This window comes from Canis lupus, chromosome 24, assembly GCF_048164855.1.
Source record: "Canis lupus baileyi chromosome 24, mCanLup2.hap1, whole genome shotgun sequence".
NCBI classification, from domain to species: Eukaryota; Metazoa; Chordata; class Mammalia; order Carnivora; family Canidae; genus Canis; species Canis lupus.
In genome coordinates this window covers 15,529,433-15,541,897 of record NC_132861.1, presented here as the reverse complement: position 1 = coordinate 15,541,897, position 12,465 = coordinate 15,529,433, and the positions used below count along the sequence as shown (strand labels likewise).

General features: G+C 37.5%; 1 protein-coding gene across 16 annotated transcripts in view; it reads left to right on the top strand.

Moving 5' to 3' along the window:
• Positions 1-12,465, top strand: part of LOC140615803 (phospholipid-transporting ATPase IB) — a 570,784-nt gene that overhangs the window by 188,940 nt on the left and 369,379 nt on the right. For all 16 annotated transcript variants that reach the window (XM_072795750.1, XM_072795748.1, XM_072795745.1 and 13 more), the window contains 2 exons: positions 87-225; positions 8,032-8,096. In XM_072795750.1, coding sequence (XP_072651851.1) covers positions 87-225; positions 8,032-8,096 — 204 coding nt within the window. The remainder of the gene's footprint in view (positions 1-86; positions 226-8,031; positions 8,097-12,465) is intronic.

Genomic DNA, 12,465 nt, shown 5'->3' with positions numbered 1-12,465 from the left:
TTTGACTGCCTTTTGGCATCAGTTTTGTCATTCATGTTGCTCTTAAGTATGGACCAGTCATTAATTGAAGTTCTTTTTCTATCTAGAATTTACTGTTACTTGGAGCCACAGCCATAGAAGATCGCCTTCAGGCAGGTGTTCCAGAAACCATAGCAACGCTGTTGAAGGCAGAAATTAAAATCTGGGTGTTGACAGGAGATAAACAAGAAACTGCAATTAATATAGGTAATTAATTTTAAAATTTCCTGATGCTGGTTTCATATTGTTTTGAAAACATCTTTAAAAGTGCCTAAGGTTTCCTCAAATGCATTGACAGATGATGTTTTAAGGCCAAGAAAAGTTTACCTAAATCAAATGAAGATGTTTTAGTGAGCATTATCTGCCTGTAACATTAAAACTATTGTATCTCCCTGAAATGTATTAAACAAATTTATTTATATAGGATACAGAATTCAAGATTTGATGAGTTTTTCTTACCGCTTTCTTCACAAAATTCTAGTCTGAGACTGAGATCATGTTTTTGCTAAGTGTAATATGCATTATAATTTTAAATAATTATAAGCACTTGAATTATTTTACCAGCTAATGGGTCTTCCAAGAATGTTGTATCTTTCCTTCCCTTCCCTGTCTGGATTGGTAACCTCTTTGCTTGCTAAACATCACAGAAATGAGAATTGAAGAAAGGGAATTTTAAGACCAGATAACTTCATTGATGTTAAAGAGGCACATTTTCAGCGTGAAAGGAGTTGAAATGACTAATTTGAAAAGATCTCATTTTTGTTATTTAAGTTACTCAAAAGTTATCTGGTACTTCTAGCACCATCAAGCCCTGGTGCATATGTGATAAAATGAGTATGTAAGGACCCTACCCTCTGAAGTGAATTTTTTTGTTGTTTGTTTAGTAGACAAGAGTCATTTAGTCATTTCTTCGCAAGGTTGGGCTCATGCAGTTGGGCTCCCATACAACCAAAATTAAAGTCATAGGCAAGTGTTATGTGATTCATAAACAGTCTCTGAAGCTTCAGGTACAGACTTTGTCTATTGATTTGTATTGTCTTTCAAATGCATGTTTCTGGACAAAAGTCCATGTTTCTGTGCAGATCCCTCACTACTACTAGAAAATAAAAACCCAGAGTGTGTAGCCCTTTGGTGATGTCAGTGATGTTTTGTAAAATGAAGGTGAACACCTGCTTTTTGTATAATGGCCCCCTCTCTATGTATATATGTTGTCTCTTCAGGTATGATTTCCCATATAAATTTGGGCTAAAACACCTGCTACTGATATGTGGCTCCTGTTGTTCATATAGGGTACATAAAGTTGGCCGCTGCCCTGAAATGCTGGAAATTTAGGGGAGTGCTTTCTGCTTTCTGAGAACAATATCAAAGAAGTGAGTAATGCCTTGAGTTAAAATTGCACTGTAATGATAAGATCTGGAAAACAGAGCTTGAGTGTTCCTGCTGGACTAACCTTTTTATGCATCTAGCCCCAGATGCCTTCCTTAAGTGCTTTCTTGTGTTTGTTGTAAGAAGCAAATGTGAGGGGCGCCTGGGTGGCTCAGTTGGTTAAGCGGCTGCCTTCGGCTCAGGTCATGATCTCAAAGTCCTTGGATCGAGCCCTGCATTAAGCAGCCTGTGCAGCAGAGAGCTATTTCTCCCTCTGCCTCTCACCCTGTTCTTGCCCCTCTACCAAATAAATTGTTTAAAAATCTTTTTAAAAAAAAGGCGAATGTGAGTGCACTGGCATTGTACTAGCTGGAAAAAGGCCACTGTCTGTCTCATGACCTCTCTGCCCTGGGGCAGCACACACATCCCTTTTCTTGTTTGTTCTTTTTGTCATACCTGAGTGTATCAGAGTCTGGAGGAGTTTGGAATGGACACAAATGAAAGCAAATGAATTCATGGGTTTATAATTCATAAAGGAAAGCTTGACTCGAATGCCATAAGGCTTCTCTGAGCCTTACAAGATAATTGATACCCAACCAAAGACTTTGTAAAAATAATGGTTATATTATTCTGTACTTTTTTTTCAAAGAGAGTATAGCAACATTTGTAGTTTGAGTACTGGAAGCATTCATGGCCATTGGATATTTTAAAATTGAGCTTTCTTAGCAAATACTCTGTGCAAGACCACAAGAAGTTGATGCTTCCTGCTTATATATAATAATATAAAGCTTTATATTATATAAATATAATAAAGCTGATGACTTTGCTGAAGTCTTGTATTCTGAAGGCTTTTTTCTACTCCCATTTTTTTTCTAGTGTATCAGGATTCAGACATATCTTTGGTGTTACTAAGTATGCAGCCAACAGCCAGGGAACTGATATTCTTTGAAAGAGCTTTGCCTGAATTACTTTTTCCCTTTGTATTCAGAATTCATTGGTAATCCTGGGCAGTGTCGAGGAATTAAATGTCATTTTCTGATTTAGGATATCTGTTGAGCCTGCAAATGATGCCGAAGGCTCAGCAAAGTGTAGACATCCAGACGTTGTGTTAGACTTGTCCATGCCAGACCACAGGTGACAGCTATAAGCAGCATGAGGTCATGCTCCAGATACAGTATGGATTGTATGCCTGTTTACTAATCATGTTCCCATATCCTGGGTAATATGAGCCATTATTGATCTGTCTTCCATAATACTGGATATTCTGTACATTGTAGTGCATTCTATCTGCAGTTTTGAGCACTCAGAAGATACTTGGGAGAAAGATCAAGTGTCTGGCAGTTCTACTTCTCCATGAAAGGAGGACAAGAGAGCAAATTCATGGGATGTCTGCTGAGTGCCAGCACTCTGCTAGGAGTGCCTTCTGAATTCCATCTTCAGTCTACATACGAATGGTCTTACAGCTCAAGGGGGGAAATTCAGTGTTTATGAAGGTTATATTCTATTTAATGACCAAGTTGGTATGAGGTCTCAGGACTCTTCACTTCTGCTGCAGGGCTCATTTTAAACAGAATCACATGGCTTTCATATAACTGTTCTCTGAAATTTGAAGACTGGGAGACAATGGTCTTGTGTTTCAGCCCTTCCAGGATGCACATTGTTATCATATGTCAACGTCCCTGAGATAGAAATGTCTTATGACTGTTGACTCTTACAACTCAATCACATTTTCTTAGTGTATGTATAGTAAGAGTTCACCTTTAGAGGTGACAGTATGTTTGTTGTTTGGGGTTGTTGACTGTCTTCAGCATTGCATTTATCTATCACAGTTTAAGAGACATTTATAAAATGTAACTTTTAGTTGTAGCTTGGAAATATTTAGTCAAATTAAGTTCCAGGGTATTTGTGTGTCTCTTAGGAGCCAATGAATACTATGTAGACAGTCCTCTTGCCTGTGGGGTTTAGGTAGTTTGGAACTGGCATGATGCCAGAATCCTGCTGTGCTGGGCTTGAATGTATGCTAACTAGCTGTGTTTCAAGGAGTTGGCAATTTTCTTTTTTAGCTTAAAAATTTGGCATCCGTTAGTCTAAAGTGAAATTTCAGATGTAGCCTTTGTGAATCGTGTCATTTCCTTATTACCACTGAATAAAACATCTATTAAATAGGTATACAATAGATGTGAAGTCTATGGAATCTCTAATTTTTTTCTAATGGATGTAGGATGAATGAGAACAAAATCCTAGTGTGTATTTCATTTTGAAGTCATTAAGTAGGAAAGAGCTTTTATTATAAACCATTTCTAAATTGTTGTTACTCATTTAATACTTTTAAACCACATCTTACAGTCTTAGAAGTTTAATTTTTTAAAAAGTGAATAAATATGGTGCCTGCTCCTCCTATTATTGCCTGTAGCTTGCCTTGCCCACTGAAAGGAAGACAAATTTCTGTTTTCAGTGAAGCTGGGACATTGGTGGTGGTCTCAATCTGAGTGTTGCTTTTCACAAAAAAGTCAGCCCCGTTATTTCTTGATTACCTGCAGCTGGGGCATTGTTGCCAGATGCTGTACTCTAGGCTCAGGGAACTCACATTCCCTAATTGGGGCAGGAATTAATTCTGAGACAAAGCAGAGAGTCAAGTAGATGAGACAGTACTAATTGTGCAGGATAGATATTAAGTATGACTAGTGTTAATAATAGTGAATGTTGGCTATAATGTGCCAAATACTGTGCTCAGTTCTCTCTGTCAGTTTTATATTTGATTCCTTGGAGATAGCCATCAACCCTTTTTTAAAGATAGAACTGAGGCACAGAAATACCAAGCAACTTAGCCTAGATCACAAAGACTATGAAAGTGCTGAACATCTGAGCATGTACCTGTGACAGTTGATATCGACTTCCCAGAAGGATAAATATATGAGTCAAAAAAGACCAGGGAAGCTTCATAGATAACATAGGTTTAAAACTTGAGCCTTTAAGAATTTATTTAAAATAAAAGGCATTAAGGAGGAAATGTGATGTGATGAGCACTGGGTGTTATAGGCAACTGGTAAATTATTGAACTCTACATCTGAAACTAGTGATGTACTATGTGGTGGCTAATTTAATTTAAATTGAAAAAAAAATGAAGTAAAAAGTCTGAGCATAGAATGGGTCAGGACAGTCTAGTTTGGTGGGGGGAGAGGGTTCGTGAGGCAAGGCTGAGGACATGTGCTCTTACCTGTGATGCAGCTGTACTGAGAAGGATCTGGAGGGAAAGCTGCCTAGATATGTGGTTCTGTGGATGAGTCCTTAGCTTCCTGGCTCTCTGGATTATGGAGAACTCTGTACTGAGCCTCTTTGACCCCATCTGGAATAGATTAAGAATACCACCTTTTATTACCCATTCCTGATGTCTGGCAATGTGTTTCATACCTTTATCCTCAAATATTGATCAGACTGTCTCTGAAAATATTTAGGACCAACACACTTACTGAAGGTTTAGAACCATGCTGAAGCCTAGCAATTGGTAGCTTTTTTAAACTGACCCTAAGATACATGGTTAGTAAGGACAAACTGTTCCTAACCCTTCCAGAAATGTCTCCAAAGAAGTCTGGATTTGAGTATCTTTGACAATGTGAATTTATCTCAAAAGAGAGAGAGAATGACTGCAAGATCTGAGAGATTTGGTTTGGTGATACTTTCTAGCATGGATGATTATTTTCTTAAAACGAAGTCCTGTTCTAAGTACCATTAAGTCTGTAATGTTTTGATTGCTTTGAATATTGGTTATACTCAGGTAGTAGAAAGACTAAACACTTTTGTAGTATGCTGTTAATTTCAGCTACAGTAAAAAGTGAAATCCCAGAGGTTCTTCTCTCATTGATTTTTATGGTCGTTTTTTTAGATTGCAAGATTAAAGAACTAGACCTCAATTTACAAGTGTGGATTGACATTTCATACCTGGCTCTTCTCCAAGAGTTGATCTCATTTTATCCACAAACATTAGAAATCAAGCACACCAAACTGGGGTTGACATAATTTAATTTGCCACATTAGCTAAGTCACAATTAACTGTGTTTAACTTCCATGTTCTGTCACTGCAGGTGTTCTGTGTGATAATTCTCTAAGCAGAATCTCACTTCATTTTCCAAATTAAAAAAAAAAAAACACAAAACCTATTTCCAGAAACCTTTAGTTTTGTGTTTTTAAATTCATGGATGTGTCAGTGGTTTTATTTCTTGCCTTTCCTGCAATGACTAGAAAAATACTTAGAGTTTTTCCATAATATCTTTGTGCAGCTTCAGTTGTCAAGCAGCATTTTGCTGAAACTGAAAAATAGAAAATAAAGCAACAAGCTAGGGTTTAAAAATTATAGCTCACTTCTGCAGCTGTTGTTCAAATCTAAAACTACTGGCAAATCCTTTTGCATTAGTTATACTAAATTCGTAACAGTCTATGTTGCATGAAGTTGCTTGAGGTCTCTGGGAATATAAAGAAGGAGTAGTCCTCCCATAGTGGGATATAAGTAAAGGTGCAACATCCCCTATTGTAAATGAAAATAAAGTGTAGACCTCCCTTCTGGACCTGATCTAAGAATTGATAGGAAAAAAGAATACATTTGTAAAATTTTAATGGTAGACAAAGACTTCAATTATGTCAGTCCTATCAGGCAGAACTTTGAATGGCATTGTGGGAAAGTCTCATTTTTACTCATCATTTTTGTTAAAATATGGACTTGAACAAGTTTGAAGATGTATAGAAAATTGTTTTGTCTTTCTTCCCTTTATTTTGTCTTAGAGGTTAAACAGGCATTTGCCCATGTGGCATTATGATTTTAAATCATTCAGTTTGTTTTAGTTTTTAAGATAATGTATAGTGGTTTTAACAAGCAAAATAATCTCATTTCCTTGAGGTAACTACTGTTAACGGTCTGGACTATATCTTTATGGTATTGCTTTAAAAAATATTTGAATGAAAAACCGTAAGTTTGTGCTTAAAGACTTGTGTTCTGAGGTGATCTACAAAGTATTCTTCTGAAATGGCAGTTGTTAGTGAAGAATATACTTTGTACATTCCAAAATAAACAAATATTTATTGTCTCTCTCCTTCCTAAACAACAACAGCAAAACAAGTTTTTTCTTGGTCTTAATTTTTGTGTGTCTTGAATCTATTTGGTGCCTTTTAATAGGGTTTCCTCAGCATAGGAAAAGCCCTATTGAGTGGAATTGTCACTTAAATGCAGCAGCTCTGGGACTTGCCATTAGTTAAATGCCTGATTCCTTTTCCACTTAAATATGCCATCTGTGGGAATGGATATTTTAGCTGTTCTGTGGAGGAGGATCCAGGGTCCTACTTGCCTTGGGACAGCACTAGTTGAGCCCCTTCCTTGAGATTGTCACCCAGATAGATACTTGCTCAGAGGTTGTAATTCTCTGTGCTGATGATTCATTTCATGTTTCTGAGAATCATTAATCTTTTATCTTCAGGTGCTGAGGGGGAAAAAAAAAACCTGTGAGTGCCAGTTTTCTAGGTGGAGGGATTCTTTTCTTGCTTTTTCTCAATGATATAAATTGAGATTGGAGGTTGGTGAGAAGTGCCAGCTCTCTCAAGGGACACCAAGGGTAGCTGGAAAGAAAGAGTCCAGTCCTGACAGACATCCCAGGTCTTAGGATTTGCTGGACCTGCTCTTTTCTAGTATGCTACTTTGAGGGGGGGATCTCTCATCCTGGTCTGTGGTATCACACAGTGTCTCTAGGTATTTTGGAGTGGATTGCAAAGCCTGAGTAGGGAAGTGGTTCAGAGGAAATATGTTCACCTTCTGAGAGGAAAAGTAGAAGAGTATCTTCTTTAGCCTATAATGATAATTATTTTTAAATGTGATGGAAATTATTGATAAGAATCAGTTTTGGAATATGTACTTTTGTTCTAAAGCTTTTTTTTTTTTAACTAAGGTTTAATTCTTGAAGTAGGGACTGCTTTGAACTTGGGTAGGAAAAGTGATTCCCTTGATGTACGTAGTATTCCTTTGAAATCTGTTGTGAGAGTTACCTACTTTTTAAACAAACAAATGAATCTTGATAGTAGGGTAGACTTGTTTATGCTGATTTGGAAGCACCATTAGATTCCATGTATCTTCCTAAAGTGTTAGCTGTTTTTAAAAGATAATTCAAAACTTACACTGATGTTATACAAGCATAAATAAAAATCCACAGAAAATTGACAAATACTTGTTTTAGCCAATAGTTATGAAGACTTCCCCAGCTAGCTCTATTCAAGCTGTCTGCAAGAATCAAAATCTACTTAAAGAACTTATATTTCCTACCCTGCCGCTTGTCCAATTCCTTTGTCTTCCCCAACAGGTTTAAAAAGGTAATAAGAAAGCTGTAAGAAGGGAGGCTGAATTTAAATAGCTATTGAGGGACGCTTGGGTGGCTCAGCAGTTGAGCACCTGCCTTTGGCCCAGGGAGTGATCCTGGAGTTCCTGGATGAAGTCCCACATTGGGCGCCCTGCATGGAGCCTGCTTCTCTCTGTGTGTCTCTGCCTCTCTCTCTTGGTCTCTCATGAATAAATAAATACAATCTTAAAAAAAAAAAAGCTATTGAAAAGTGATGAATTCATGGAAGGAATGATAAACTAACTCACTTGTGTTGCTCTTTATTCAACTCTAGGATATTCCTGCCGGTTGGTATCACAGAATATGGCCCTTATCCTGTTGAAGGAAGATTCTTTGGATGTAAGTGGTTTTTCAAAAGTAGTGTTTGTTTTTACTGTATTAAACTCTTCGTTTATTTATTTCTATTGTAACTGATAATGAGAGTTTTTCTTTTTTAACTAAAAAACAATTATAAAACTTACTCTCTTTTGTTATTTATGAATAGTTGTCATAAATTCCTATCTTTAAATACCAAAAATAGTAAATTTGGAACACTGCTTCATGATGCTTTCCTTTGTTTATCTAGAATTGTGCATTTAAAATGTGAATGGGACCTATTTTGATTGGCTAAACGGTGATGGTTCACTCCAGAATAGGTTACTAAGGAGACTTGTGGGATTTTCTTTCTAGCACACATTTTAACAAAGGTAATACTCATGTGTCAGGTTGTTTGAATTTATATAGGAGTAGGCTACATATACACTTAATTCCCCTGACATTCCAATGCCACATGGAGGATTGAACAGCATGGTTCTCTGAGCATTTTATAGACCTGTACAGGCCCAGTCATGACCTAAAGCCTCTGATGAGACCAGGGGTGGGAACTGATTTGAGTTTAACCAGTGACCTGGGAAGTAGTTTGATATGGAGAAACCATCTGAGCAATGAGATTCCATTTGTCAGGACTTGTCACAAGGGCTTTACTTCTTGGAACCCAGGACCACCCTTCAGGCAGTATATTTAAAGCCTCTTCTAAGCGCAGATGACAGGGTTAGTGAAAGGAAAGAGATATGGTGCAGGACATTTATACTTGTAGATCTGGGAGGCCCCGAATCCAACTGTGAAGGCCAACACATGCTCTACCTCTTCAGGACTCCAAAGGCAGGAGTCAGGGGGTGAGTCTGTGTACTTTCCAAAGCACCATTGGCAAGATACTGCTCCATGGCTTGGGAGCTTCACCCTTGAATGAATCTACATAGCCTATGAGCACACCCAGAATATCTGTGCCAGGAGCTCCCTTGTTTGCTGATGATCCTCTAGTTCCAAGGCATCCACAATCTTAAATTAAGTCTCATATGGTCATAACTCAGAAGTGAGGCTATAGTTTCCTTTCATGCCAGGGGTTCTATGGAATCCAAGAGATGGACTTTGATGTTACATAGCACTCTAAGGCCATAGGTTCAAATTTGGACTTTTGGTTGACCTAGATCAAGGAGTAATTTGTGAAACCAAATAAGTTTCTTGGGATGTGCCTGGTTTCTCTTGACAACCTGTTAAGAATTCTTCTTCCTAACCAGTGTTAAACATCATCTTTTTGTATAATGACTTTCATGTACTCAGTATATGTTGAACAGAGGCACAATTTCTATGTACTTTTTTCTGTTCCATACTTACATTTTACATATTTCTAACTAGAGTCCTTTGCTTCTTTCCCCTTCCCCTCCTCCCCTTTCATTTTGTTCCCTGCACCTCATTCTTTAGTCAGGGTGAAGGCATTCCTGTTCTCAAAATATTTCATTTGGTAGGAATGGAATAAAAGCAGAATACTAGGGAAATAAATTAGGTATATAGTAGATCCTTGTGAAGCTCCCAAGTTGAGCTTTTTAGGTTGTAGAGCTCTGAGGTTGAAGCAGATGAGAGAGAAACAAAGGAAATGACCCAAGAATTAGAAACATTGGATCTAGCTTCTCTCACTTCATCTCACATATAAGTGCAAGCTCATCTCATTTACTTCACTTCTTAAAAGGATCCTAGTCCTGAGTTTCCTATCCAGTGTTTCATATTTATTGTTTCCAACTTTCTAGCTGTTTATAAGTCTGGTGTCGCAGTTACTTTTTGATGTCTAGAAGCAGAATTTGATAAACCCACTTCCTCCTCTGTCAGGTCATCTTTAATAAATACTAATTTCAAGTTTGAAGGTCTGCACCACTTGACTTTTTCTTTGCTGCTCCTGGAACTTGGCCAGTTGTCTCTGATTTTGAGAACTCTAGGGTAACAGCTGGCTCAGAAAAGAAAAGAAGAGTAGGGTGTTCTAGGGAAGAAGCAAGAGGATGGCTGGAAAAGCAGAGAAAGAAATATCATAGATGATAATTTAAATAACTGCTTTGATGCTGCTTGTCATAGATAACTGGCATTTTTTCCCCACTGGTGGTAAGATCATCTTCTTCCTTGAGGATCCTTCACTGCCTTGAGACCCAAGCAGGTGAGGAAATCACTACTGATATTCCAGCTTACCACACCCATGCAGCTGGTACTGCGGGGGTAGAATGTAGTATACTTCCCCTGGTGAAAAGGAATAGCTCTCTTTTTTCTATCTTCCAAATCTTACACAAGTGTATCTTGTTGATAGAATCCACCCTGAATCCTGTTAATAAGGGAGTCTGGGAAATGCTGTCTTTAGCTTTGCTGTCCTTGCAATATAGAGAAAAACATAGAAGAGGATGGAAAAATAGATCGTGAAAATCCGTCAGCAAACAATATTTAGTACTGGCGAATTTGTAGGCAAGAAGGGGGAGTCAGGAGTACCCAGAATGCTATGGGACCTCACTGATGTGGTTGATTTTATAAAAGGTCTTTAACATACAACAGATCCTTTACTTTGTAATGACATGTAGAGTCACCGTGAACACTTTGTGTGCCACTCAGAAGTTTGTTTCTGTTGTTCTCATGGCAAAGCACAAAACAGTTGTCAGACTTAATAGCATATAGTGGTTAAGGAAGCAGGTTCTGGAATGCCTGACTTCGTTCAAATCCTGATTGATGTCTGTGCTTAGAAAAGTCTTTGACTCACAGCAAATTCTCCTAGTAAGTCATAGTTACTATTTATTTTCTATTTTTCTTTTACAAAAACCCACTTTTCTAGTTTGGTCTCTTTTCTAGTGACAGGTGGCTCCATCGTAAGTTACCTAAAGTACGTTTACAATATGTAAGCACACATTCGTACCCACAGTATATACCCACAGGTATACTGTCATTTGCTGCTTCCAGATGAAGGTGAAATTACATTCTTTTTTTTTGGCCGAGTATGGCCAAAATATTGGTGTGTGTGTGTGTGTGTATGTACCACATCTTCTTTATCCATTTATCTGTTGATGGACACCTGGGTTGTTTCCATGTCTTGGCTATTATAAATAATGCTGCAATAAACATAGGGATGCATTTATCCTTTGAGTTAGTGTTTTTGTTTTCTTTGGGTAAATGCTTAGTAGTGGTTTTATTGAATAATATGGTATTTCAGTTTTTACTTTTTTGAGGAATCTCCATACTGTTTTGTATAGTGATTGCACCAATTTACATCACCACCAATGGTTCACGGGGGTTTGCTTTGCTCCATATCTTTACAAACACCTCTGTCTTTTTGATACTAGCTATTCTGACAGGTGTGCGGTGATATCTCCTTGTGATTTTGATGTACATTTCTCTGATGGTTAGTGATATTGAGCACCTTTTCATATGTCTGTTGACCATCTGTAAATAAGTCATAGAGATGAGAAGTCTGAGAAATAGCATAGGGGATACAGTTAATATTGTAATAATGTTGTTTAGTGACAGATGCTGACTATACTTATCATGGTGAGCTTGGAGTAACGCATAGTATTGTTGAATCAGTGTTACATACTTGAAACCAACACAACATCATATGTCAATTATACTTCAATAATTAAAAAGAAGATGAAGGTAATGTTTTAATGCACGCTATGATGATGGCTTTTTTTTTGGTAGGAAGAAAACACTTGAGAAAGATATGTTTAGAAATGCTTGCATTGCAGAAAATGTGGGTTGTATATCTTAAGCTGTGGACAAAACCGCTTCTCCAATAATTAAAGCTCCTGTGTGTTGAATGCTTCTTTGTGAGTGCCAGATGCTCAGTGTGAGTTCTCGCTCTCAAACTTCCTAGCAATTCTTAAAAGTAGTGAAACTAAAAAAAAAAAAAAAAAAAAAAAAAAAAAAAAGTAGTGAAACTTTCTTCTTTCTAAGGCTGGTAGTAAGATATTTTTTTAAAAATTCCTCTCCCTTTTTTCCCCCTGCCATCCCAATAATACTTATGTACTTGGTAAGATCATTTATAACTATATTTTTTCTTCAACATCTTTTTTGTGGTATACTAGAAATGTTGCATGAGCAAGTTTTTATCTGATTTAATTTAGTCATGTTAAATTAATAATTATTTTAATCCTCCAAAGGTACTTAACATTTAAAGGGCAGAGAGAGGGATGCCTGGGTGGCTCAGTGGTTGAGCATCTGCCTTCAGCACAGGACCTGATCCCGGAGTCCCCGGATCAAGTCCCACATCGGGCTCCCTGCATGGAGCCTGCTTCTCCCTCTGTCTCTCTCTGTGTCTCTCATGAATAAATAAATAAAATTTAAAAAAAATAAAGGGCAGAGAGACTGTTAAGTTTTTGAGGAATATAAATCAGGATGAAGGGAACATGAAAAGCAGAAAGAGCAG